The sequence below is a fragment of the Trichosporon asahii genome (assembly GCF_000293215.1).
Source record: "Trichosporon asahii var. asahii CBS 2479 unplaced genomic scaffold scaffold00038, whole genome shotgun sequence".
NCBI classification, from domain to species: domain Eukaryota; kingdom Fungi; phylum Basidiomycota; class Tremellomycetes; order Trichosporonales; family Trichosporonaceae; genus Trichosporon; species Trichosporon asahii.
In genome coordinates, this window is record NW_014040886.1 from 329910 (window position 1) to 355702 (window position 25793).

General features: G+C 60.6%; 10 protein-coding genes across 10 annotated transcripts; 5 read left to right on the forward strand and 5 right to left on the reverse strand.

The window, feature by feature from the left end:
- Window positions 1–939: 939 nt before the first annotated feature.
- On the reverse strand, window positions 940–1560 carry A1Q1_01005 (ubiquitin-protein ligase; the record flags this gene model as incomplete). Its single annotated transcript, XM_014325628.1, has 4 exons — window positions 940–1081; window positions 1124–1179; window positions 1230–1368; window positions 1439–1560. The coding sequence occupies 4 exons, from the start codon at window positions 1558–1560 to the stop codon at window positions 940–942; spliced, it is 459 nt and encodes a 152-aa protein (XP_014181103.1).
- Window positions 1561–5332: 3772 nt separating this feature from the next.
- A1Q1_01006 (uncharacterized protein) lies at window positions 5333–7579 on the forward strand (the record flags this gene model as incomplete). Its single annotated transcript, XM_014325629.1, has 2 exons — window positions 5333–5593; window positions 5654–7579. The coding sequence occupies 2 exons, from the start codon at window positions 5333–5335 to the stop codon at window positions 7577–7579; spliced, it is 2187 nt and encodes a 728-aa protein (XP_014181104.1).
- Window positions 7580–8377: 798 nt separating this feature from the next.
- Window positions 8378–9879, forward strand: A1Q1_01007 (uncharacterized protein; the record flags this gene model as incomplete). The annotated part of the gene is made up of 4 exons (XM_014325630.1): window positions 8378–8895; window positions 9119–9304; window positions 9353–9434; window positions 9499–9879. 4 exons carry the CDS (start codon window positions 8378–8380, stop codon window positions 9877–9879), a joined length of 1167 nt encoding a protein of 388 aa, XP_014181105.1.
- Window positions 9880–10025: 146 nt separating this feature from the next.
- A1Q1_01008 (uncharacterized protein) lies at window positions 10026–10818 on the reverse strand (the record flags this gene model as incomplete). Its single annotated transcript, XM_014325631.1, has 2 exons — window positions 10026–10351; window positions 10590–10818. The coding sequence occupies 2 exons, from the start codon at window positions 10816–10818 to the stop codon at window positions 10026–10028; spliced, it is 555 nt and encodes a 184-aa protein (XP_014181106.1).
- A 732-nt stretch (window positions 10819–11550) lies between these two features.
- Window positions 11551–12909, reverse strand: A1Q1_01009 (uncharacterized protein; the record flags this gene model as incomplete). The annotated part of the gene is made up of 1 exon (XM_014325632.1): window positions 11551–12909. The coding sequence occupies one exon, from the start codon at window positions 12907–12909 to the stop codon at window positions 11551–11553; it is 1359 nt and encodes a 452-aa protein (XP_014181107.1).
- Window positions 12910–13172: 263 nt separating this feature from the next.
- On the forward strand, window positions 13173–14780 carry A1Q1_01010 (uncharacterized protein; the record flags this gene model as incomplete). Its single annotated transcript, XM_014325633.1, has 6 exons — window positions 13173–13262; window positions 13310–13366; window positions 13431–13702; window positions 13853–13954; window positions 14134–14221; window positions 14268–14780. The coding sequence occupies 6 exons, from the start codon at window positions 13173–13175 to the stop codon at window positions 14778–14780; spliced, it is 1122 nt and encodes a 373-aa protein (XP_014181108.1).
- A 116-nt stretch (window positions 14781–14896) lies between these two features.
- A1Q1_01011 (60s ribosomal protein l27) lies at window positions 14897–15761 on the reverse strand (the record flags this gene model as incomplete). Its single annotated transcript, XM_014325634.1, has 3 exons — window positions 14897–15315; window positions 15370–15465; window positions 15668–15761. 3 exons carry the CDS (start codon window positions 15759–15761, stop codon window positions 14897–14899), a joined length of 609 nt encoding a protein of 202 aa, XP_014181109.1.
- A 331-nt stretch (window positions 15762–16092) lies between these two features.
- On the forward strand, window positions 16093–21849 carry A1Q1_01012 (uncharacterized protein; the record flags this gene model as incomplete). Its single annotated transcript, XM_014325635.1, has 9 exons — window positions 16093–16445; window positions 16497–16529; window positions 16594–16607; window positions 16657–16766; window positions 16890–17025; window positions 17086–17256; window positions 17318–17806; window positions 18421–18582; window positions 18773–21849. The coding sequence occupies 9 exons, from the start codon at window positions 16093–16095 to the stop codon at window positions 21847–21849; spliced, it is 4545 nt and encodes a 1514-aa protein (XP_014181110.1).
- A 214-nt stretch (window positions 21850–22063) lies between these two features.
- On the reverse strand, window positions 22064–23212 carry A1Q1_01013 (capsular associated protein; the record flags this gene model as incomplete). Its single annotated transcript, XM_014325636.1, has 1 exon — window positions 22064–23212. The coding sequence occupies one exon, from the start codon at window positions 23210–23212 to the stop codon at window positions 22064–22066; it is 1149 nt and encodes a 382-aa protein (XP_014181111.1).
- A 1374-nt stretch (window positions 23213–24586) lies between these two features.
- Window positions 24587–25616, forward strand: A1Q1_01014 (uncharacterized protein; the record flags this gene model as incomplete). Its single annotated transcript, XM_014325637.1, has 6 exons — window positions 24587–24598; window positions 24673–24734; window positions 24772–24859; window positions 24927–25273; window positions 25319–25492; window positions 25544–25616. The coding sequence occupies 6 exons, from the start codon at window positions 24587–24589 to the stop codon at window positions 25614–25616; spliced, it is 756 nt and encodes a 251-aa protein (XP_014181112.1).
- Window positions 25617–25793: the final 177 nt, after the last annotated feature.

A 25793-nucleotide genomic window follows, 5' to 3' on the forward strand; every position in this document is an offset into this window, starting at 1 on the left:
AAGATGCTGTGCGGGCAGCGCGGCAGCGGACAACAAGCGTTCTGCAGCTCAAGATCGTATCGGTCTCTCGATCGTATCGCATTGGCGCTCCGCATGCCATCATCAATAGGACAAGATAGATAGGGGTGAGCTGGTCGAGCTGAGGCCGCACAATGACTAGAACGACTAGAGCGGACGTAAGGTCCGACGCCCGGATCCGAACTCGCAGCTTTGAGCAGGGGCCACCGCGTCTTTCTCGTTGTGCACTTCGCACTTGGCAGACCGCGCAGACAGCGCAGCGCGTCGCGCGTAGCATCGAGCTGCGTTTGATTGACCGTGGATCGCACTCTGTCGTCAAGCTGGCTACACATGCTGCGAGCTCTGTTCTCGAAGGGCCCATCGATGGCCGCGGTGACCCTGTTTGGTGTGTAAGCGGTGCAGCTCCGCCGCCAAACAAAGCAGCACTACGGCTGCCAGTGTTGATTGTTGGGGCTGCACTGCAGTTAGTCCTCTCCTCCGGAACTGTCAGTCCGCGGCGGTTGGCTGGTCGATACTTGTGAGTCTGCTCAGTTACTCGCCCAGTGCGGGCTCGGCCTCGCTCGGCACTCGCGCACTCGCTCGCACTGCTTGATATGTACATGCCAGCCTGCCGTGGCCTACTACTTCTACACACACCACAGATCACTTCTCTGTCGGGCTTGGCTTTTAACGGCTGCGTGTTAGCTGATGCTACGTTGGAGATAACGGTCCAGCTGGGGAGGCTGCGGAGGGTGGCAAGCCAAAGGAGCTGATGGGCGATCGATCGACGCCCCTCGCCCCCGACTGCGCTCCACAGTCGCCACGCGGACGCTGATGTGTTCGTGTCGCACGTTCACAGAGAACATTGTGGAAGCGTGCAGGAAGGAAGGAGACTGCTGATGGTCGTCCAGGACAATGATGCTCGCTACGCTCGCGTGATACTTACTCCTCGGCCCACTCGTTCTCCTTGCGGATCTGCTCCTCCTCCTCGGGAGTGAAGTCGTTGACGATGTTGAAGAGCTTGCGGATCTCCTCGGGCGTCTTGCCCTTGATCATGTTGGCGACAGTCTTGCATCCGACGTCACTGGGGGTCAGCTAAGTCCCAGTTAGAGGCAGCTAAACGCACAGGAGGGGCTTGATGTCGAGGTAGTTGGCGGCGAGGATGATCTCGAAGAGCATCTCCTGGTCGACCTGTTGTCAGAACTGCGAAAGGAAGGGGTGGAGACACTCACCTGGATGAACTTGGCGTCCCACTCGGAGATCTCGGTAGCCTTGCGGCGGGCGTCGTCGGCGTCATTCGAGTCCGAGGGCGGCAGGGGGTCGTTCTGGTGGTGGTCGCAGTACTCGAGGACCTTGACGAGGACGCTCGAGCTGACGTTGGGGAGGGGGATGGCCTCGTCCGAGGGACCGGCGAGGTCTTGTCGTCAGCTCTACCTGGCACGCAGTGAACTCACCCTCAATCATCTGCTTGATGAGGTTGGAGCGCTCGGCAACCTTCTTGTCGACGTTGAACGTCTCCTCGTCCGAGGTCACGAGGGTGATCTGGTCCTTCTTGTCAGACATTGTTGATGGTGGGTTGGGGAGTGTGGTGTTGATGAAAGTGTTGAAGGTGAGTGTCAGCGGCAATGATGAACGCGTTCGGGTGAGGTGTGCACGCCATGCCGCTGGCCGCTTGGCCAAGGCATGCCGTCAGGCATGCAGGACGCTGATGACAACAGGAAGCTGGGCGCTGAGATAGGCATGAGGAAACACGTGGCGTGGCGTATTGTCAAGATCTGACTCGGGGCTGATAGGCATGCAACAGCGGTACTGCTTTGCCACCCAACCTGTCCGAGGATTGTGCTTCCGCTTTCGTGCTGGATGCTCGTAGCTTAGGCTGAACTCTATGATGTGTGGTGAGCAGTGTACGTCGGTGTCAGATTGCAGTGTTCGGCGTGCATTATCTCTGCATAGCTCTTCCAGAGCCAGCATCGCTCTCGCTTACGAAAGGCCGTTGTTCTTCTCAAGCCCATCAACATTCAGCCTTGATGCCACTTGCTGCGTCGGGCGCCGCCGGCAGACCTGCGGCAGTTGGCACCACGAATAGTGTGTGCACCGCCGAGGTAGCAAGCTGCACACGCATGCCACGGCTGCTGTCTGCTGCGCTGCCGCTGCGTAGCGGGCAAGTACACTATTAGCATGGGAAGAAGATCAGCTGCGAGCATTCAGTCATTGAGTTAGCCTGACCTTGGCGTTGGCAGAAATTCGGCATCGGTTGACATTGAAGACCGGCGGCAGAAGTCAGACGCAGCTTTCGCAGACGTGTGCACCACTATCCATCCATGACATTGAGCAAGCAAGAGTTAAACACGCTAGACACGGTTATGGACGAGAAGCCTGTCATCCGTGTACCCCCTCGTCTCAGCTGTGTACCTGTGCCTTGTGAGGCGTGAGGGGGTGTGGACAAATTGTGCGGAGCGCGGAGCAGCGTGTCGCATCGGGTGGACCAGTGTGCCAGCAAAGGTTTTATTCAAGTCACTTCTGGCCGTGAAGGCGTGCAGGGCAGCGATTCGGGCCGAGAAGGAGGGCAAGGCACTGGCGCAGTGTCTGGCAATTGCTTCATTCTCACCCACACTTGATAGGCCACAGGTCCGAAGGAGGGGTGCAGGGGTGGGAGCGAATCATGCATGTTGGGTGCTCCCACTATGCTATTCCGGGATTCGGATCCCGGATAGCAGGCATAGCAGGGATGAGAACATTGGGAGGAAAACGCCTGAGGCGTTCAGTCCCGTGTACGCCTCAGTGGCCCAGTGGGATGGGATGGGTGGGATGGGTATGAGGCATTTCTGCACGGAGATGTCTCATGATCTGCAGGTGGCCGGATCTCGCTCCGCCCGTTGCCGTATGTGCCCAGATCCTTGTCTCGTCCAGAAAGCCAGAATGCTGAACAGAGCGCGGTGCCGAACAACGGCGCGCGTGGCCTGGCCGCGGCATGGCACCGCTCTATGCTTCTGCCGGGGGCACATGACTCATGGGCACGAGACCATCCACGGATTCCCCTGGTGAAGTTTCGGTCAGCAGGTCTTTGACTGCCATAACGCTGTGTGTTCTGCGATGATGACAGAGTGCAGAAGAGTAGTGTGTGTAGTAATGGATTCCGGCACGACGGACCGTGCAAGGTTACCTCGATCCGGGCACATTCCTCGCTACAGTCCGAGTTGACGACGCCAAAAGCCATTGCGGTAATCGCGGTACTGGCATCTTTGGATGCGGGGAGAGGAAGGCTTGGCGGCAGGGTCCGCAAGCGTGCGCTCCACGGTAGTGGGCCCTGGTGTCGATCCTTTTATGCTCACTTGTTAATCTGCGCCATGCACGGCATGTCAATACACCATTGCGATGCACCCCGATGTCCGAAACGAGATGGTCTCCGGTATGTGCGTTATGAGTGCTGCAACAGTGATGACGACGAGGGCGCGTGAGCATGAGGCATAGGCAGAGCAGACAGGCCCGCAGCGTAATCCCGATGGCCTGGACTTGCCGCATCTGCCGGACCTGCCCCGTGCCCCGTCGCCCCGTTGCCCCGCACTCCGATAAGACAGTGACGCAACGAGACCGCTTGACTGCCGACTGCCGGGCGTGCCCCGTCATCCATAGCCCAAGGAGTTCTAGAAGCTCTAGACACGCAGACGCACTCCAGATGCTCCAAGAATCAGAGTCGAAGCTGGGAGGCTGGGGCCGCCTTCACATTCGAGGCACTGGGGCAGCACGCTTCCGGCGGCATTGCGGCAGTGCGGCAGTGGCCGTTGTCGGGCCGATGGGTGCGCGTGTGCGTCAGGAGTCCTGTTCTGATGAGTCACTGCCGCAAATTGACCCGCTCCGATGAAGCGAGGGCCGGGGTCTGCATAATGACTGGGGGTATGGGGCAGCTGCGTGCTGGCAGGTTGTAATTGCATGATCGCAATGGCAAGAGTGGATGGGTAGTGTAATGGTCGCAAGGACGCCAGGGTCCGAGTCAGTGGACTAGTGCAGGTGATGAAGGGCCAAAGTGGAAAGTGGGGTTGTAGGGTGAGCAAGGGAACAGGGAGCCCTCTCAGCCCGGTGAACGGCAGCGGACCATGTGCCGCTGGCCCCGCTCATGCGCTCAGCAGACACCCAGGGAAAGGCGAATATACACAGCTGGCCGTTGCCGGTCAAAGGTCCTTGCCGTGTCTGTCTCTAGCTCGTGTCCATGGACTGCTGCATGCTGCAGTCAGACCTCTGTAGCTCCTCCTCACTCCTCACTCCTCACTCCAGCAAACGTTACACCGCGCTCGGCACTCGGCACCCCTCCTTCATCATTACTTCTTCTTTCTCTTTTTCGCTCATCCATCCGCTCTTCACCACCAGTGTGCATGTGCCCCGGCCCCGCCCCCCTCCATCTCATCTCACACCCCACGCCTGCGTCATCCTCATTTCCTGATCCGCCGCTCCGGTTCCCCGGTCCCCGGCCCCCGCATCACCACCACCAACCACCACGCCCTTGCCGCTTAGCTATTAGCTCCTCTGCCGTTACACCTCTAGCCCATCACGAGCCGGACATCAAGCGCTGTTTGTCTCTCTCTCTCCATCGCCCCCCGCCGAACTCTGCCGAACCACTCCTTCTCAGCGTTCCCCACAATTTTCCGATAACCCATTCCCGTTTCAACATCGCCGCCGGTTCGCCGCTCACCTGAATCTCGGTCACCGTCACCGAATTACCCGGCCGCAGCGCATCTTTGCATCACCACACCCCGACTCCGTCGCCTGGCATACCATCTACCCTCGAACCGCAACCCCGCATCTATTGCCTCCTTCTCCCCGCAAGCCACTTGCCCCCGTGTCCTGCACGGTAGCATCTCTGGCATCTCTGCCTCGGCATCTGGACTATTGACACGCCCTCGCGCCGTTCGCTCGTCGCCGCGGCCCATCTCTGAGTTGCCGCTCTAGTCTCTACCGAGGTCGGCATCTCTGCTTCGGCGCCCACGCCCGTTCTCTAGCGCGCGCCAGCTCTGGCAGAAGTCTGCCTGCGATCCGGGGCTTAAGCGCCAACACTAAGGGATATACACTGGGACCATCCTTGCCCCGACCAGAGTTGAGGTATTGAGCTACTGACTAGTACGCTAGAGCGCTGCAATTGCGCTAAGCTCCCATCTCACGCCGCCGTTCTCGACGGCGATCACGTTTTCTCTGTCGCTCACTGTCAAGTTGGATGTCGTAGCGGCGACAACGTTCCGTGTTCCACTGTCAACCACAGCACATCTCCGCAACGATTCCGATTCCGATCCCCGCCGACGTGTCTTCTGCTGCGACGGGGAATGCAGTGAAGAGCCTCGAACACATGACGCCCGAGTACTACAACCACTGGGCGGGCAGCGGCGTCGGACGCCCGGTAGCTCAGACGCTTCCAGGTGTCGGGACGCCGCAGGCGACCCCGCCGTCCTACCGCCCGATATACTCCCCGGCCGGTGCTCCGCCGCCAGTCGCCGAGGGCACCTCCCCGACTGGCAGCGACCCAAAGAAGAAGCGCCGACGACGAGCAGATGGCAGCCCCGGAGCCGAAGAAAAGCGCACCAAGACCGGCCGCGCCTGCGACGCCTGTGTGAGTTGATGCCTCCCCGGCCCCTGTCTGACTGCGGCGTTTTTGCTGACGAGTCCCCAGCGATCGAAGAAGATCCGCTGCGACATTCTGCCGAGCGACGGCAGCGACGCGCAGCCGATCTGCGCACACTGCAAGCAGTACAACATTGAGTGCACTTTCTTCCTGCCGATTACCGAGACTCGGTTTAAGAAGCGGCGTGCTGCGAACGACGACCAAAACAGCGCAAAGACGAATGGCCAGACGCCGCCGAGCGCAGGACCAGGCCGACCACCAGGACCGGGCTCGATCCTGTCTCTTGTGCATCCGACGGCGCCGACGCGGTCGTTTGAGGCGTACGACATCGCCAACCACCAAAATTGGGAGGTGTCCCAGGATGACGAGGGCAAGATCAAGGTGCGGGCGTTCGCGACGGGCGATGAAGAGAACAGCGAGAAGCGCAGGCGGCTCGCGAACCACGGGCTCGACGAGAACATCATGACAAACCTCATCAACAGCTACTACGAGTACGACCACCAGTTCCTCCCGATCATCCCGCGGGATGAGTTCATCGCATCCGGCAAGCCGCACCCGTTCCTGCTCTACTGCATGTGTGCGGTTGCGTCGTGCAAGAGCGACTTCCCCCGCAGCGTCTTCACGCGCATGCGCGGCATGGTGAACGGCCTCCTGCGCGCAAACGAGATCATGTCCAACCCCACGATAGAGCACATCCAGGGCCTGCTCATCATCTCGCCCGTTGGGGATCTGCACGCTCAGCCGGCCGCCGGTACGGCGACCGCCGCCGCGATGCGCCTCGGATGCGCTGTGCGCATGGCGCAGGAGCTTGGACTTCACCGCGAGACAAAGCCGCCATCAAACCCCACGGCAGCCGACATTACCCAGCTCGAGCTGAAGCGGCGCATCTGGGCGGCCTGCGTGTACATGGACAAGTGGTACGCGGCCCATCTGGGGACGATGCAGCAGGTCGACGTGCACGACTGCGACGTGCTTGTGCCGTCACCGTACAAGATTGACCCGTCTGTCGAGTCGTCCAAGTGGGAGATTGACCCGCCCCTCGCCCACATAGGGGAGAGCATGAAGCTGGCATTACTCGTCGGCCGCGTTCTCAAGCTCGTCTATGGCCCGGCGGGGATGCACCACTGTACGGACGAGCAGCTGAAGGCTCTGAACACGGATCTGCGACAGTGGGCGATCGACCTCCCGCAAGTGCTGCGGTTCAAGGGTCGGGAGAGCTCTGCGCTTGCCGGCCTGCTGCACTTCCAGTACCTCTCTGCCATGTTCCTCTTTTGGCGACCGTTCCTCCGCGTCGTGCACCCGCCACCAGCACACATCAAGACGATACTCGACCTGCGCTCGTGGCACGAGCTGGTGCGCGGGTCCAAGACGGCGCTCGAGTGGCTCGACAGCCATACGCACGCGCTCGACACGATCTACTTTTACGCGTACAGCGCGACCTCGTGCGCGCTGATCCAGTACCACCGCTGGGCGCGGAAACGCGAACAGGAGGCACTCGACACGCTCAAGCTCGTGCGCGACCTAGTGCGCAGGTGGGAGGAAGCCTTCAACCCGGACCAGATGAGCATGCGGCGCAAGTCGTGCGAGACGATGAACCTGCTGTACGAGGCGGCATTGAAGACGAACCCGGTGGAGAACGACACACGTTCCGAGGCCTCGGGCACCGGCTCCAGCGGGGCCGTGACGACGACGAGTGTCGAGCGCCCCGCCTTCGGCCACCGGCGGGGCACGTCCAACATCAACCCCAACATCGAGGACCTGGGCAATGTCGAGGGCGAAGGGCCGACGCAGGTCAGTTACCGCGCCGCGGCGGAACGGGCGTCGGTGTTTGACGACGCGGGCGACTTTGACTTTTCCTTCCTCGACGCTATCCCCGATAGCAACTTTGACTGGAGCGGGTGGGGCCAGTACTTTGACACGGTCGACAAGATGTTCCCCACGCCCCCGAGCGCGCCGAGCAACGCGGACGCCTAGCGGGCGGATGTGTGGGGCGCATGACGAGCCAGTGTCTACAATATCAAGTCTGCCAGCTCCGAGCAGCTTGCGGGATACACGGCGAGGTGTATAGGGAAGGCGCGGTGTAGTGACATATTCATTTCTTCTCTTGGGTTATGGGTTATTCATGGGATATCGTAGGAAAGTAGGGCATGTACGAGTGTGGTCTTGCTAGTAGCACGAGCAGCACGAGCGAAGCGAGTGCGTCGAGAGCCACGAAACTACGTTCGCAGCATAGGACTCGGTCAGACGTCGGATTGACACGAATCCGCGGCAACTGCGAAACACTAGCGATGCCCGTTATCGCGGCCCCGAGGTCGGCAACTCAGCCGCTGGAGCGTCCCATGCGTTCCACTCGTCCGTACACCGGAAGAGACCGCTCGGTGACCAAGAGGTCCAAGAGATCCGGGCCGGGCATCCGACAGTTAAGAGGAAGAGCAGTGGGCAAGGTCCGTGCTGGAGATATCGGTGGTGGAGGGGAAGGGGAGTGGGCACGTGCCGTTCTAAACCGGCAGATGCCGGGTGGGCAGGTACGTCACCGACATCTGACGGAGATGCCGCGCTATGTCAACCGCGGGCCTCATATGCTACTTCTCTCAACATTCTTCTCCTCTCTCCATCCTCAGAGTCGACTCACATCCACGTCTGGATCTATCTCATTACCTGCACACACTTGCTTGTGGAGGTTACGACAGTAGTTTCGACTCTCCCCCAGTCCTCCTTCCCCCACTCCATCACTCGATCCCATCCCATCCGACGTCCGAGAAGACAAGAGCAATGTCCGGCCTAACCTCCAACCGCACCCTGCAAATTCTGAAGAAGGCGCAAGAAGGCGGATACGCCGTCAACGCGCAAGTCGTGTACGACGCAGGCCAGGCAAGGGCCTACGTCGATGCGTGTGAGCGTAAGCGATCCCCTGGGATTCTGATGCTCTTCCCGATCAGCGTGCAGCAGCAGGGCGGTGCGTTCCTCCGTTATTGTCTCGACATTGCGCACAACGCCTCGGTCCCCATCTCCGTGCACCTGGACCACGCCACCTCCGCCGAGCAACTGGAACTCGTGCTCGGCCTCGCAGACAAGGGCACAAAGTTTGACAGCATCATGGTCGACGCAAGCCACGCGGACACGGACGAGGAGAACATTGCCATCGCGCGGCCGTGGATTGAGCGCTGTAACCGGCTCGGCATCGCGACCGAGGTTGAGCTGGGACGGCTCGAGGGTGGCGAAGCGGGCTTGAGGGAGATTACGGGCGCTATGCTGACTGATCCGGCAAAGGCGGAGGAGTTTGTTAAGAAGTGAGTATTTCTGATTGAGATGATGGGGGTTTGCATGGGAGCATGGGGGTTGCGCAGGGATCGCTCAAGGTTGAAGGGGCGGTCGGTTGCTCCGAGAATCATTGCTCTGAGAATTCGAGGCTCCGAGGATGCGTGGCTCCGATAATCGAGCGCCGAGGATGACAACGCCGAGAACACTGGCTCCGAGAACGCTACCTTCGAGAGCTACGGCCCCGAGATTCAGTGACTATCGGGAGGGCATCCTTGATGCACTCGTGTCCGAGGACGCCGTCAAGGGCGACGTACTTCTGAGCGACTCGGAGTACAGGTCACCAAGAACTTCTCTCTCCGATTCTCCGCTCCGAGATTGTGTCTCCGAGAGTCATGCCTCCGAGAATCATGTTTCCGAGAATCGCTACCTCCGAAACTCGTGATACGGCTGGCAGCTGGTCGTGGTCTGAACGCGATCTGTTACGAGTCATACGGACTCCAAGAATGCCTTTCCCGAGAATGCCTCTCCCGAAACTCCCATCGCCGAGAATACCAGCGCCGAGAACGGCGTACTTCTAGGTGGAACTCGGCCCTCCCTCCCTCACCGCTACCCCCGCACTCATAACATATCAGCTGACCAGCAGGACCGGCGCGGACATTCTCGCCCCCTCGATCGGCAACCTGCACGGCAGCTACAAGTTCCTGCCCGGCGGCCCGCAGTTTGACTGGTCGATCCTCGAGGACCTGCACGCGCGTTTCGGCTCCTCGCCCACCGGCCCCTACCTCTGCATGCACGGGACGGACGAGCTCAGCGACGAGTTCTTCCGCCGCATCGTCAAGTGCGGCGTGAGCAAGATCAACGTCAACTCGTGGCTGCGCGAGCCGTACGTCTCCACGCTGAGCAAGGCCCTCCAGACCAAGACTATGCCCGAGGCCATTGACGATGCGCACGAGGCCATGGTCAAGGAGGCGGAGCGCTTCTGCGACCTGCTCGGCAGCACGGGTAAGGCGTAGGTTCTGTAGTTGTATGCAATTGGGTCATCTCGGTGTCTTGGGCTTGTTAGCCTTCATTCTTGTTAGCAGTTGCAGAACCCGCGCCAGCCACCCCCACGCTCGGAAACAGACGATACATGTACAAGATACATTCACCTGAAAGACTCCTAAGCGACCTGCGGTGCATGCTCGATATGCTCAATGTGCTGCACGTCGACCTTGGTCCTCTTCCTACTGTCCTCCTCCTCCCTGTGCTCATTCTCATACTGTCCGATGACAGCGACCTTCTTCGCGCTGGCGGACCCAGAGTCAAACTCGTACCCGAGCCAATCGCGCGCGAGCTTGCGTGCGAGCTCGAGCCCAATCACGCGCGCGCCGAGACACAGCACCTGCGCGTCGTTGGAGAGGATCGCGCGCTCGACGCTGAACGGGTCGTGCGCTGTTACGGCGCGGATGCCGGGCACCTTGTTAGCCGCAATGGCGACGCCGAGGCCTGGGCGTTAGCGGGGGTTCATTCGTGTGGGAGTGTCTCTACGCCAGTCTACGCCAGTCTACGCCAGTCTACGCCGGTCTGGTGGACAGGTGACCGCCCAGCCCCCTCTTCCTTTTCATCCTTCTGAGACTTGGGGACTTGGGACCGGACGGGGCTCGTTTCACTCGCTTCACTCGCTTCACCGCCAGTCCGGCTGCTTGCGCCCGCACTCCGCGCTTCGCGCAGACTGCAGACTCACCCGTGCCACAAATAAGCAGGGCGCGGTCCGCCTCGCCCTTGGCCACCTTGCGCGCCGCATCGACCGCGACGTGTGGGTACGCGGTCTTGTCCCCGTCGTGCGGGACGCCTACGTCGATGACGCGCGCCACGCGCGGGTCCTTCTCCAGGTCGGCCTTGAGCTGGTCCTTGTACGCGACGCCTGCGTCGTCGCACCCGACCACGATCGTCCACTTGCCCTCGTTCGTCATGATGCTGGATTGGCTGGCGAGGTGCTTGTTGGGCGGCGGTTTCGGCTGGGGTGAGGAAGTCGTGTGAGGTGGGCTAGTGTAGTGGTTGCAGTGGCGATAGCCTCGCTATTCTTTACTGCTGGGTGTAGCTATTGCTGAGAAAGAACGAAAGAACTTTATAGTGGCGAGATATGTCAAGCCAAGGCGCATCACATGCTTGCCCATATGTATCTGCTGCCCACGCGCAGGTGGGAAAGAGACGCTGCCGCATACCGTGCGGAGCCCTGCTGAGCCCGACAACAACAACCCCGTCATGTGCCGCCTGCCCAGTCGTTCCAGCTTGCCCAGCTTACCGCCACTGTAAGCCCCGGACCGGAGATGCCGCACCCAGCCGGCTCTGGCCGGCTCTCCACGGTGAAGCGCATGCCACCGCGTGCCTTTGCCCGCATACAGCTTTTGCCCACCGTTATCTCCGGCCTGGAGTTGCACCTCCTGCACCATGCCTGCATGCCTGCATGCGGTACCGACAAAGCGGACGTGGACGCGTGCTCGCGTGCGCAAAGCCGGGAGCGTGCGTAGATCGACCCGGAGAGCCTGGCACGCAGCTTGGCGGGCTGGGGATGTCGCCGATCGCTGGAATCGGTTCACATGTCCACTTCTGTGGCTGGAGGGACGGAATAGAAAGAAGAGGACGGGCTATGAATACACTGTGCTAGTCTGCATATGGAGCACACCTCTATGAATGTCTAACACTTAGCGCCCGCCGCGCTCACGCTCACGATCGCGCCAATCGGCCCTGTACCTTTCTCTCTCGCGGTCGCGATCCCGCCTGTCGTCCCTGTCACGGTCGCGGCGGTCACGGTCGCTTCGGTCGCGGTCGCGGTCTCGTCGGTCATCGCGATCACGGTCCCGCCGGTCGTCGCGGCGATCCCTGTCCCGCCTGTCGTTTCGGTCTCGGTCGCGTCGGTCCCGTTCGTCGCGGCGGTCACGATCCCTCCGCTCGTCCCGCTCACGATCTCGTCTGTCGTAGTCGCGGTCCCGCTCACGCTCACGCGCTTTTCGGCGGGCTCGCTCCTCGTCCGTCTCGTACCTCCGCCCGTCCCTGTCTCTGTCGCGGCGGTCCTCGATACGTCTCGGACTCGCATCTCTCCGCCTGTCGTCGCGATCCTCAACCCTCCTCGGAGAAGCATCGCGGCTCACATCGCGGCTCACGCCACGGCTCGATGTTGGTGTCTCGCTCTCCCTCTTCACGAGGAGGTTTGCAGCATTGAAACCCCTCCCTCCCCTCGTGGCCGGATCCTGTCGCTTCTTCTTCTTGTGGCTGGCTGGCGGAAGCTCCGACGACAGCGCCTTGGCGCCGAGACCGAGGAGAGCAGGTCGGCTCTTCGGGACGTGGATCTCCGTGTCGTTCTTCGGATCGTAGCCCATGCCGCGGAGGATGGCGGCGCCGAACGCCTCGACGGGCACCGCGGCGTAGTCCTCGAGTGTCGCTTCATCAGGCAATCCGCCCAGGTCGCGCTGCAGAGCGTCCGCCTCGTTTTGCGCTTGCCACGTGTTGCTGTTCAGGCCAATGACCATGCTATCGTCGACATCAGGCTTCTCCTCGTTCTCGCCCGCGATCAGGGCCGTGAGCGCGCGCTCGTCGAGAGTCATCTCCTTCTCCTCCTTCACCGGCTGTTCGTCGCCCGCGGCAGGTGTTGAGACTGATGTTGATGCGGCGGTGTCGGCTGCCTCGAGATCCGAAGCAGACGGCTTGGTATCCGGGGGCGGGGTGAGCTTGCGCAGTCCACGGCGCTGCGGCCCATCACCCACTCGTTCGTGGGTCACGACCTCTTCCTCCCGCTTCACTTCAGGACGGTAGCTCGGCGCAGCACGAGCGGCAGCACGCCAATCCTTGTTCGGCTGTGGTGCAATGACGAGCGGCTTCTCCTTCTTCGTGCCGACTTGTCGGCCATTCGCGAAACCGTCAATCCTCTCCTCGCGGCCGCGCCGAGAGCTGGAAGAGCTAGCACGCCCAAAGTCGCCCTCGTCGTCCGAGTCGTCCTGGAACATGCGCTGAGAGGGAGCTCCGCGCCCTTTTGGGGGCCGGACAGTGAGCGACACGGGGGCCATTGTCGCTCGTTTTGGGGTGGGTGGGTGGGTGGATGAAGTGCAAGGGGAGTCCCAGGTGATCGATATTTACCCCGTGGGTGGCGATGATCTGCGGTGAAGGTTGCCGGTGGAGGCTTATTCCGCCCCCACACTTAGTCCCGTGTTACGTAGGAGCGGATGCGATGCCAGTCGTCACCAGCTGTCACCGACGCACCGACGCACCGACGCCGACCTCTTTGACGTCCCTAGCTCTCCCTCCGAGCACAACAACGTCAGCTGCAATCATGGCGGTCGCAGCGATCCCGCCCTCCTTCTACTCCCCCTATCTCGACGACCAGCTCAGCAAGCTCGCCGCCAAGCAGATCCCATGGGAGGTGAGTTGCTCTCGGAGCTGCAACCACTGACAACATAGGGGTACCAGCGTGCGAAGCTCCTGTCGCAGGAGGAGTGCACTCTGCTGCGCTCTCTTGAGAAGATCGTGAGTGCATCTAGGATTCGACCAGCTTACAGAGAGTATTGCAAGCTAACGCCAGCCTGTCCAGCAGCGCGGCTCCGTGTTCGCGAAGCAGGGTGCCGAGTACGCCAAGCTGTACATCGACTTATTGCGCAAGCTGCAGCGCGTCGACACGGTGCAGGCCGTTCTCGCGAGCATTTCCAACATGCTCGCCGACCCCGACACGCTGCACTACTTCCACGACCTCTCCAAGGACGACCCGCTCGACCCCTACCAGCCGATCGTCAAATGTCTCACTATGGACACTGAGGAGGAATTCGTCCACCTCGAGAGCCTCAGGATACTGGCCCTTCTCATTGCGTGAGCTTCCAGCACTTGCAACGTAGCTAACATCAGGACCGACAAGCGCGACTTCCCCGAGCAGCTTCTGCCGACCGTCCTCTCCACGATCTCTACGCTACTGAATGGTGGGTGTTGGAGTGCTGACAGACGCTAACTTGACTCAGGAAGCCGTAACCAGCCCCGCGACATCGCTGCTCAAGCGCTGAATGCCGTTCTTATCAAGAAGCAGTTCAGGACCGCCGTCTGGAAGGAGGGAGGATGCATCTCTGGGTGAGCTTCCCTGTGTTGTTTGTAGCTGACAACAGTCTTGTCAAGTGGCTCAAGACGAACCCCCCACCTCAGCAGCAGTACGCCGCGATCTGCTGCATTTGGCAGCTGTCGTTTGAGAAGGAGGCCGCCGAGGGCCTGGACAAGTGAGTTTCTAAGATCCTCCTCGAACTGACAGCCAGGAAGTACGACATTGTCAACCTCTTCCTCGAGCTGGCGAAGAGCGCCGTCAAGGAGAAGGTCACCCGTGTCATCGTCGCTACATGGCGCGTGAGTCGAGCTTACATAGTCTCAAGTCCGACATAGCTGACGTCAGAACCTCCTCGAGATTGCGCCCAAGGAGAACGTTCCGTCCATGTTCGTTGTGCGCCTTCTTCCCTTCATCCAGTCGCTCAGTGACCGCAAGTGGTCCGACGAGGACATTGTTGAGGACATCGGCTACCTGAAGGAGGAGCTGTCGACACGCCTTGAGGGTCTGACTACGTTTGATGAGTACGTCTCGGAGCTGGAGACGGGACATCTTGTGTGGTCACCGGCACACGAGTCGGATGACTTCTGGCGCCTGAACGCTTCGCGCATCGGTAACGAGGACGACGGCAAGCTTGTGAAGCGACTCGTCGAGCTGCTGAAGACGAGCACGGACCCGCTTGTTCTGGCTGTCGCCGCGAACGACGTCGGCAAGTTTGTCAAGCACGGCGGCGACCGCGCAAAGAACATGATCGGCGAGCTCGGCGGCAAGACGCGCGTCATGGAGCTCATGGCCAACGAGAACCCCGACGTCCGGTACTACGCGCTCATGGCCGTGCAGCAGCTCATGAGCATGCACTAAGCCTCGTTCCCAACGTATATAGTGTAAATTTTAGAGATATGTGATTCCTGAACCCGTTCTCGTCGTGTGATCTGAGAGTGTGCATGCCTATGAGAAAGTTATATTGAGTGGGATGATTAGACGGAGGGGACGTCAGCGGTCTCGGGAGTCTCCTTCGGCCAGCCGCGGAAGACGCGATCCCGTCCAACCGCCTCCTCGTCGCGGGGTAGCCTCTCCTCCTTGGTGCGGACGATGCCGACGTATTGGCGCATGCCGCGGGGCTTCTTGACATCGGCGTTTCCACGGTTACGCGCCGCGATGGCAGAGGTGATCTTGCCGCTCATGCCGGCGCCGGCGGCCGCCATCTCCCGAAGCGCCTCGTGGTACTCGGCCGCCTCGCCGCGGTGCGGGTAGTGCGTGCGCGCAGTGTAGTACTTGACGTATCCCGGCTCGAGGGCGTAGAGAGTGTGGTCTCGTCCGATACCGATGTGCTGGCCCGGGTGCACCTTGGTGCCGCGCTGACGGACAATGATCTGTCCGGGAAGAACGTACTCCTCTGCCAGTCAGCTAAAAGCAAGGCAGGGCTAGCTCAGGATGCAAGTGTACTCACGGGAGAACTTCTTCAGACCTAACCTCTTTCCGCTCGAGTCACGACCGTTTCGCGACGAACCACCACCACGCTTCGTCGAGGTACGGATCTGGGGAGCTGCCTGTTAGCTCGAACACGCGAAACTGAGCTGCGAAGAGAAGAGTCCGGCCGTCGTCCGAGATCATTCTCAAACCAACGAGAGTCAAAGAGGTCGACGTCGGAATCGGGTTGCGGTGTCGAGACGCCGAACCTCGTCTCTGTTGTCGAGCGTCTCGCTCGTCGCCGGACTTTTTCCCTGCCTCGCCGAGAGTCGACTAACCGTTGCCGTTGAAGAGCATCTGGCGGATCTCTCCACCGAGAGCCGTCTGCTGGAGAGCGCGGGATCGCGAGAGGTGCGCGCCGATGCCGATCATGGTGTGCTGGTGCTGTGCGTTCAATGTCACCGAGACCGACTTTTGCTCGTCCTCGTTCAGGCCGCTTGCAACAAAGTCGGAAACCAGGATCGGCGGGAGCAAAAAGGTCCTAAGCCTCGACGGAGAGGGGGGGATACTCCGCACCTCCACCTCTGGTGCCCCCTATGTCATCGAGGAAGGCTGAGGTGACTCTTGTCATGCATAAGCTAGTGGAACGAGCGCGAAAGCCGGCAGCAATACTTGTGAACAGGTGAGCTAGGGAATGGTTTCATGAGCTGACGAACAGAGAAGGAAAGTCGCCCGAGCCATCGCTCGATCTACAGCACCAGCCATGGACATGGAGGAAGACCCGATGCAGGAGTTGCGCTCGATCGCGTCTACGGTGGACGCACCGCGCCGACCGCTAGGGTTGGACAAGATGTTTCTTCGAGCAAAGAATTGGAAGACGTCTGGACCAAGCGCCCCAGTTCGTCCACCGACGCCGGAGATCATCCCGTTACCACCACCCATGCCGCTACCGGAAGTCGACGCCAACGGCGTGTCACCGATGTCGCAGGTGTTCGAGTACGCAGACCTCGCACCGCTTGTGCTCGAAGAGATCACGAACCCAAAGGATATGGCGCGCATGTGCCGAGTCTGCAAGGAGTGGAACCACATGCTGAGGCGGAGACTATACCGCGACGTGTGGGTGCGGCCATGTGAGTTGATAGTCGGCATGATAAACTGACGAGTCAGGGGAGGAGGCTCCGAAGCCGAAGGTGGGCTGTCGTGCGCTCGGAACCCAGCTGACAACAGCTTCTGGGGCTGTTTGAGACACTGGCGAATGACCCAGAACTGTGCAAGCAGGTGCGCTCGCTTGGTGAGCTGCCGTGATCTGGTCTTCAGCTGATCCTAGATATTCGCTTCTTCCCTCTCGACATTCAGGGCGAGCAGCGTGTCCTCCTTGAGGACAAGATTGAGAAGGCACTCGGGGACATGGAGGGTCTCGAGCGGCTAGTATGGACAGTGAGCTTCGGGAATTGGGCTTCTAGCTGATGGCAGCGCGATCGCTCTCTCACCTCAGCGCTGTTCCGAACAATCACAAACCTACCGGCACTGCGCTCCCTTGAGCTCTCTGGTCACTCGCAGATGCACTTTGACCCGAATATGATTGGCCGCATGCGTTCGCTTCGCGAACTGAGAGTCATGATGCCCGACCAGCAGTTCCGCTTGGCGCTGCTCGAGATTGCAGCGGCGCTGGACCAACGTCCGATCGGCGGCCTCGGTGGGCTGGGCATCATTTGCAAGGTAGCTTTGAGTCAGGAGCTCGTATAGCTGACCGCAGAGCGTGCCCTTCTTAAACGACGAGTGGATGGCTCGGATAGCGCCGTATATGCGATTGCTGAAGAAGTTCACCCTCATCGGCCGCACACGGATAACGAGAACGGGCGTGTTTCACCTTCTCGACGCTGCACCGGGTCTGGAGGAGCTCGTTCTAGATGCGCCTCCACATTCTGTGAGCTCACAGAGTGTGGTTTCCGTAGCTGACGCACAGGGTCTCACCGACCTGTCTGCAGCGCCGGATCTCGAGCACCTGCACACGTTCTCACTGTCGTTTGAAGGAAAGCATGACCCCCGGCATCCAACACGACGCATCGTAATCGAGCCGGCTGACCTGCCAGTGCTCCGACACACGGAGTCGCTGCGGGCGCTTGAGCTCACGATATCGGCGTCGCGAGACGCCATTCAACGCCAGCACCTTCTTCCGCCTCACTCACTTGACTCGCTCATGGCGCAGGTCAACTTTGGAGCACTGACGAGACTCGCCCTCTTGAATATCGTGGTGTCGACTGAGGTTTTGACCGCCATCCTCGAAAACACAACACTGAACGAGCTGTACATCAGTGTAGCGCGGCATGAGACACTGACGGAGTGCGATGCTCTTCTGAGGGCCCCTTTGCATGTGCTTCATGCAAACGCACCGGCTCAGTTCGGCCCTGATCGGACGCACCTGGGCCTCCTTGCCGCCTCGATGCCGCTGGTCGAGGAGATCGGGTCGCTCAATCGTGTGTACGAGGTGCACCGCCGCTGGCTGGGCGAGGAGCGTGTTGTCGAACTCGTGCGCTGGAGTCAAGTGTATACGCCGCGTTACTTCCAGGTCTGGCGGCCGTGATTGTATCTTCATCTGTTGTCCCAATGCATCATCATTGTCTTGTATCGCCTCCTCTCTGCCTCATTGCATTGTGCTGGGTGAAGAGGCTGTTTACGTAAAGATCGCCACCAAGGGACGCTTAGCTGGGACGCGAAGGCACGCCAGTAGAAGCACGAGGCATTGGAAAATAGGCCCGCCCGCACATCGTCAATAGCGCCCTTGGTGCAGGCAGGTGCTGGTGCAGTCATCTTCGCCGCAATCCATCCATCGTCCTTTGTCCACATCGCCCACCATGTCTGACGACGAGCGCTCAGACGTCTCCGTCAAGTCCGAGGACGAGGTTCGCATCAGGAAAAGGGTGAGTTTCTGACATTCGCAAGCAGCGAGCTGTTCAACCCCTTGCCGATCGAGGATGAGATCACCGTTCCGCTGCAACAACAACTTCGAGAGGAGCAGAGCTGACAAGTAGCCAAGGGTTGTCGACCCTGACGGTAAGAATTGAGAAAGGAGTTTCACTGACGGCTTCAGAGGAGGACGAGGAGGAGGAGCAGCAGGAGACGCACCACCGACGCCATCGTCCGGACCCGGATGAGGAAGATGAGGACGAGGAAGATGAGGATGGAGAGGGCGGTGGCCACGACGACGATGATGACGAGGAGGATGAGGAAGACGAAGACGACGATGAAGGAGGTAAGCTTTCCTAGGCGTCGACCGTAGCTGACCACGCAGACCGGAGACCGAAGAAGCGCTCCAAGCAGCGACGAGGCAACCGCTTCCTCGATGTCGAAGCCGTGGTCGACGATGACGACGAGGAAGAGGATGACGAGGACAACTATGCTGATGGTGAGTTTTACGTTCGGGGACCACAACTGACAGGCAGTCGCCGAGTTCATCGAGGAGGGTGCCGGCGACGACTCGACGCCCGCCGACCGCATGCGCCATCGTAACCTCGAGCGCGAGATGCGTCGCGACGAGGAGGAGAACATCGATGAGATTCTCCAGGGCATCAAGGAGCGACACAGGCGCCAGGTCAGGTACAACACCGAGGGTGACCAGGTTCCCCAGCGTCTTCTCATGCCCGGTGTCGAGGACCCGAGCCTGTGGCAGGTGCGCGTGAAGCTCGGCCGTGAGCGTGCGATCACTGCGTCCATCTTCCGCAAGGTGTTCAAGTCTGGCATCCCCGTCATCTCCGTCTTCTACCGCGACTCGCTCCCGGGTCTGATCTACCTCGAAGCCCGGCAGTCTGCCGATGTCAACTCGGCGTTGCAGGGCATTGTCGGTGTGTACCTCTCCCGAGGCATCCAGCTCGTGCCGATCGAGGAGATGGCCCCTCTTCTTCGCATCAAGAAGAAGGAGATCGACCTTGTTCCCGGCATGTGGGTCCGTCTCAAGCGCGGAAAGCACACTGGCGACTTGGCACAGGTCATCGACATCGACCAGCTCACCTCTGGTGTTGTTGGTGTCAAGTTTGTGCCCCGTATCGACATGACGCCGAGAGAGAAGAAGACGGAGCGTCTCGGCAACGGCAAGGGCGGTCTTGGTGGCAACTTCCGGCCACCGCAAAAGCTGTTCAACTACGAGGAGGTCCGCCGCGTGTATGGCAAGCAGAATGTGCGACACGGGCAGGGCAATAGCCACATTTTCGACGGCGACGAGTACATTGATGGCTTCTGTTACAAGGACATGAAGATTGCTCTCCTCACGACCGAGGACGTTCAGCCCACGCTCGAGGAGGTCTCGACCTTTAGCGGCGAGGATGCGACGGGCCGCATTGACCTGTCGACCATTGCTGATGCGAACCGCAGCATCAGCGCCTCGTTCCTCACCCCGGGTGACCAGGTTGAGGTGTTTGAGGGAGAGCTCACGGGCATCCTCGGCAAGGTCGAGACGATTGAGGGCGATACGATCTCGATCAAGGCTATCGGCGGCGAGATCCACGGACAGACTGTTGAAGTCCCGGCCCGCTCGGTGCGCAAGAAGTTCGACGTTGGTGAGCACGTCAAGATCACGAACGGCAAGAACGCGAACGTGTCGGGTATGATCGTCGATGTCAATGGCGAGGTCGTGACCCTCATGTCGGACCAGGGCCAGCAGGAGATCAAGGTGTTCTCGAAGGATGTGCGCAAGGCGGCGGACGTCGCTAGCGGCGACTCCGCCACTGTCACCCAGCAGCAGGGTCTGTACGAGCCCCATGAGCTGGTCATGCTCGACTCGACCACGGCTGGTGTCATTACCAAGGTTGAGGGCAGTATGCTACGCGTCCTGGACCAGAACGGTATGCACCGTACGGTCAGCACGAACGAGGTCACGCTGCGACGAGACAATGCCCGCTACGCCGTTGCGACGGACTCGACCGGCGCCGAACTCCGCTGCGGAGACAAGATGAAGGAGACCGATGGCGAGAACCGCCGCGGAGAGGTCATCAACATCTCGCGCTCCATTTTCGTCTTCCTGCACAACCGCGAGTACTCCGAGAACAATGGTGTTTTCGTTGCGCGTGCGACGTCGCTCGTCTCGCTCACGCCCAAGGCGAGCACCGACCTCACGAAGCAGAACCCGGCTTTGAATGCTCAGCTCCACCAGATGAACCTGATGCCCCCGCCTCAGTCGGTAGGTAACCGTAGGATTATCAACACTCCGGTTGTCGTTACCCGTGGAACGTACAAGGGTCTCCTTGGTACAATCAAGGACGTTGTCGGAGCTGCGGAGGCACGTGTCGAACTGGCCACGAACAACAAGACGATCACGATCCAGACTGCCTTCCTGAAGCGCAAGGACCCCAAGACGGGTGCTACATACCCGCTCGACACCGGTAACTTCGGTGCTGGTGGTGGTGGTGGCGGCCGCGGCGGCTACGGAGGCGGCGGTGGTGGCTACGACACGTACAATGGTGGCGGCCGCACTGTCAACCCGTACGGGGGCGCCACTCCGGGTGGTCAGTTTGGCCGGACGCCGAACCCATACTCGTCCGGTTACGGCAAGACCCCCAACCCGTACGCCTCCAGCGGAGGCAAGACTCCGGGATGGGGAGCGGGCGGTGGCAAGACTCCCGCACCCGGATGGAGTGGCGGTGGTGGCAAGACGCCTGGATGGGCCGGAGGTGGTGGCAAGACGCCTGCCTGGGGAGGAGCCGGTGGCAGGACGCCTGCCCCGCAGTATGGCGGAGACGGTGGTCGCACCCCTGCGCCGTCGTGGTCTGGAGGCGGTGGCGGCAAGACGCCCAACCCGTACGCTTCGGCTCCCACGCCGGCTGCCTACAACGACCCGGGAACATCACGACCCATCTCTGCTCCTACGCCAGGCGCTTACGGCGGAGCTGCGTTCAGCGCCCCCACACCTGGCGCCGCTCTCAGCGCCCCGACCCCAGCTCCTGCTGGCGGCTTCAGCGCTCCCACGCCCTACTCTGCGCCGACACCTGGTGCTGGTCTTAGCGCGCCCACCCCGGGTGTTTTCGCTGCTCCGACGCCGGGCGCCGGCCTGTCGGCCCCTACGCCCGCTGTCTTTGGTGCGCCGACGCCGTTCGCCCCCGCACCCGCTGGTGTGCCGAACGCTTCGGGCATCCCGTGGGATTGGGCGCTCGATTTCCGCAACGTGCTCGTCACGGTCGGACCTTCGCAGCGTCCCGGCTCGCGCAACCCGCGACACTTCCAGCGTGGCTTCTACGACGGACAGCAGATGGGTATCGAGAGCACGGTCAACGAGAGCGTCGTGTGCCGCGTGCTCGACGGCGGCAGCAGCGAGACGCTCGAGATCCCCGCCGAGTATCTGCAGCCTGTCCGGCCCGACGGCGAGGGCCAGGAGGTCATCGTTATCAGCGGCGACCCCGCGATGAAGGGCCAGCAGCGCCGCACGGCGTACCGCAACGACCAGCAGTGGATGATGGAGCAGGCGCCGTCGGACATGATGGCGCTGGTCATGGACGAGAACGACCTGGCGCGTATCTGGCACACGGAGTAGACGTCAAAACAACAACGTGCGAAGCAGCGCGTGTATTCAGTAGTAGTAGTTGCAGATAGGACAGGACAGGCATGGCGAGCATGTTTTTCGAGATTCCGATGCATTCATTAGATCCGCATGTGCAAGTGGTCAAATGTTCGAACTGATGCATATATCTAAGAGGGAGAGAAAGTTGGTGTATATAACGTGTAACGTGTGACGTTGGTGCTAAAGTCTAGATGGGGTTGACGAAGGGGAGGTCGCGGTGGTGCTTGATCTCAACAGCCTCGGGCGTGGTCGAGATGGGGCTCTGCGGCTCCCAGATGGGGTCCACGTCCGGCCCGTCAAGGTCACCAGCCCCATCCCATCCCCAACACCAGACATACTCGGGCCCAGGCTGGAAGGCGAGCTCCTCGGCCTCCTCGGGGGCGAAGAGCCGGTCATGAGGCCCGTACCAGGTGCGGTCCTGGGGGTCGTTCTTGGGATCGTCGGGGCGTCCGCCGAGCCGCTTGTATCCGCGAATGTTGGTGAGATTCTTGCGCGGGGGGTGGATAATGTCGTACACCTTCTGGTCGTACGCGAGCTTGACACGCGGCACCATGATGATGCGCCCGTACCCCTTGGCCCAGTAGTCGTTGCAGATGAGCGAGCATTCCGACGCGGAGCACTCTTTCTTCAGTAAGTCTGCCATGCGGAAACGCGTATGAGGTTGCTCGTAGAAGGGCGCCGGGTCCAGGATCGCGACGCCGTTCCAGCAGCTCTGCACCTGGATGGGCAGGTGCCGCTGGAACCGGCTGTTGGACTCGGGGTGGTGGAAGACCTGCTCGAAGGGCGCGTTCTCGAGCGCCGTGCCGTTCAGGTCGCGCGCGACCCAGTTGTCGTAGAAGACCGGCGCGCCGATCTCGTCGTGGTACATGTAGTCTGCGGCGCAGGTGATGCCTGCGTTCTGCCGCCGCGACTGCCAGATGAGCTCGAGCAGGTCGTCGACGCAGGGCAGAATGTCGTTCATGAACACGATCGTGTCAAACACTTCGCCCTCGTTCTCGCGCAGCTCGTGCAAGGGCGTCATCGCCGCGTTACGCACCTCGGCCAGGTACTCGATACGGTGGTTGAAGGCGCCGCGCGTACGCATCGACTGGCGGATCGTGACGCGGAGCCCGACGGTGCGCGCGAGCGCGTCAAACAGGCGCAGCAGAGCCTTGGTCTGGTCTTTGGAACCGTTCTCGTAGATCGAAACAAACACGTTGTGGTAGCCCAATACGGCGGCCGTCTTGAACAGCGTCGAGAACAGGTCGGGAATAACGTCAAACGAGTTGTACAGGTTGATCGCAATGAAGTATTTGTGCTGGTCGCGCGGGCCTGGCATCAGGTCGCGCCGGATCATCTCGCGCTTCGAGTCGCCAGTGCCGATGCTGAGGTCATCCTTTGCGCCGCCGCCCAGCATGCGGCTCATCCATCCCGATCCGCTCCAGCCGCTTCGGTGCCCCCGGAGCGGGAGGTAGCGCCGCTTCGCCTGGTCGACGTACATCGGCTGCGCATCTCGCGTGCACTCCGTCGTGTAGTGTCCGTTCAGCGTACCGAGGAGCTCAAGAATGCGCAACCGCTTGTTCGCGCTCGGGAGCTGGATACTCGCCCGCGACAGGCGGTTGCCCGTGACGTGGTTCGGTCGCAGTTTCGTCCCGCTCGGCCCGCGCCATTCTGTCTGCGTGTCGTTACTCCGAAGGAACTGGGGTTAGCTACATCCTACAGCACTGTTTCAGCAATGGGAGCCCGCATTCCGCATAGCGCTGAGCGCCTGGAAAGTTTGGAGACGAGCGATGACCGTCGGGTGACGCGCGTGGCGTAACATGAGGTGCACGAGCACGCGCGCCACTCCTTAAACACTCACCGATGCGACGAGGAGGCCGACGAGAATGCCGAGCAGCAGGGAGCCGGCACTGGGCATGCGCCGGAGGATGCCCGAGGAAGACAGCGGCTTCATGATGGGCGAGTGTGAGGAAGGAGAAGGGGGAAACGAGTGTGGTAAAAGTCGGAGGGGGGAGAATGTGCTGAATTACAGTTCGGGGGTGGCTTCCTGGCCAGCCAGGCTGGGCTGGGATGGAGGGATGGCCGAGATGAGGTGAGAAGAGGAGGAAGGCGTGCGAGCGGGGAAGGCCACAACGGGAGGCCCAGGTGTGAGGAGGGGCTGGTGCTGGCGTGTGTGTGCTAGCCTGTGTCGTGGGTGGAAAGAGATGGGGGATGTCAAAATGTTGGAGGGAGATGGATGATTTTGGGCACGCTGCAGCCAGCACATCAGCAATCGATCTCCAGTCCCTCCTTTCCCTCGATCCCGCACACCGCGGGAACCCTGAATGCATGCTCCTGGTCTACACGGTCTGCGGCACGGGGTGGAGGCGGAAGTAAATCCCCCTCACCCAGGCAGGCAGGCAGGCAGGCAGGGCGCGATCCTAAACCTTGTCCGGCACGCTTTCGCTGGTATACAGGCACGCGTACTACACTGGACTTGGCTGGAGCAGGTGGAGGCCATCATCACTAAGGCGCAATCTCCGTCATGGTCTCTGTCAACCACACACCGTCACTTGTCACTCCTACTCACCCCTCTCCACTACAGCATCCACCGGCTCGCATCCCCCTCGAATCAGCGACTCGCTTGCTTCGCTGATCACCCTCATCGCGCAGCTCGTATCACTGGATGCTACCTTCCTCCTCTCTCGACCATTGTTGTTTGCATCATCGAGACTTAGCCCTGTAATCCGAAATGACCACACAGGTATGTCATGCCTACCTCGTCCGACTTCTAGCCGATAGCCATCTCTTAGCTCTTCCACTGACGCAACTAAGCAGTATGTCAACGGCCTGATTCCGCGCATCCGGAGAATTCTGGAGCAGTCTGACTTATCCACCGTGTAAGCTGCTTTTGTGACAGCTGAGCTGACATGACAGCTCGGCCAAGGCCGTTCGCAAGCAGCTGATAGCTGGCGGAGAGGATGCGGATACGATCAAGGAGCACAGAGGGCTGATTGACGAGCGGGTACGTGGCTTTTGGATTCATAAACTCCGACTGTCTCCTCGCCCACCGCCGATCGAACTGACGACAGATCGGCGAAATCTACGAGGAGTTAACAGCGGACAATGAAGAGGAAGACGAGTCCGAGGATGATCGGAAACCGACGGCCAAGTCCGAGTCGGCCGAGCCCGCGAGCAGTCAACCAGAGCCGCTGTCGGCCAAGCATGAGCAGACGGATGCGGCGATGGCCGCGCAGCTGCAGGCCGAGTACGACGCTGCCATGCGCGGGTCACGGGGACGGAGAGCGGCTGCGCCCCCGAAGAAGACACCTAAGAAGAAGGTGTCGAAGAAGCGGGTCGCGTCAGACTCGGATGAGGAGCAGCCGAAGAAGAAGCGCGGCGGCGGTGGAGGCGCGTTCAACAAGGAGCTGCTGCTGAGGTGCGTCACCATGTTGGTGGAATGACGAAGGCTAACATATCTCAGTGACACGCTCTCCGCGTTTGTGAACGAGACAAAGCTCTCGCGGCCGCAGACGGTGAAGCGGATCTGGGATTACATCAAGGCGAACGATCTGCAGGACCCGAACGACAAGCGGTACATTCTGTGCGACGACAAGATGAAGACTGTGTTTCACACGGACAAGCTGCACATGTTCACGTGAGTGCTGGGAATAGTTCAGCTTGGAGCACAAGTGCTAACCGCGCGCAGGATGAACAAGCTTCTGGCGGAGCACTTCCGCGACCCGGACCACGTCCTTCCGCCGAAGAAGGAGGAGCATTAATAATGCTCTCATCATCTCCAGTCTTTACCGCGCCCCTTCCTGTGACCATACCTCGTAACACTGTTGATTTCCTGTCCACCTCCACCGCCCCTTGGCGATTTTGGTCCCTCATCTCCCGATCCTAATTAGTCTTGTCATGTATCAGCAATGCTTCACCAGCGAATCTAAGAACGGTGC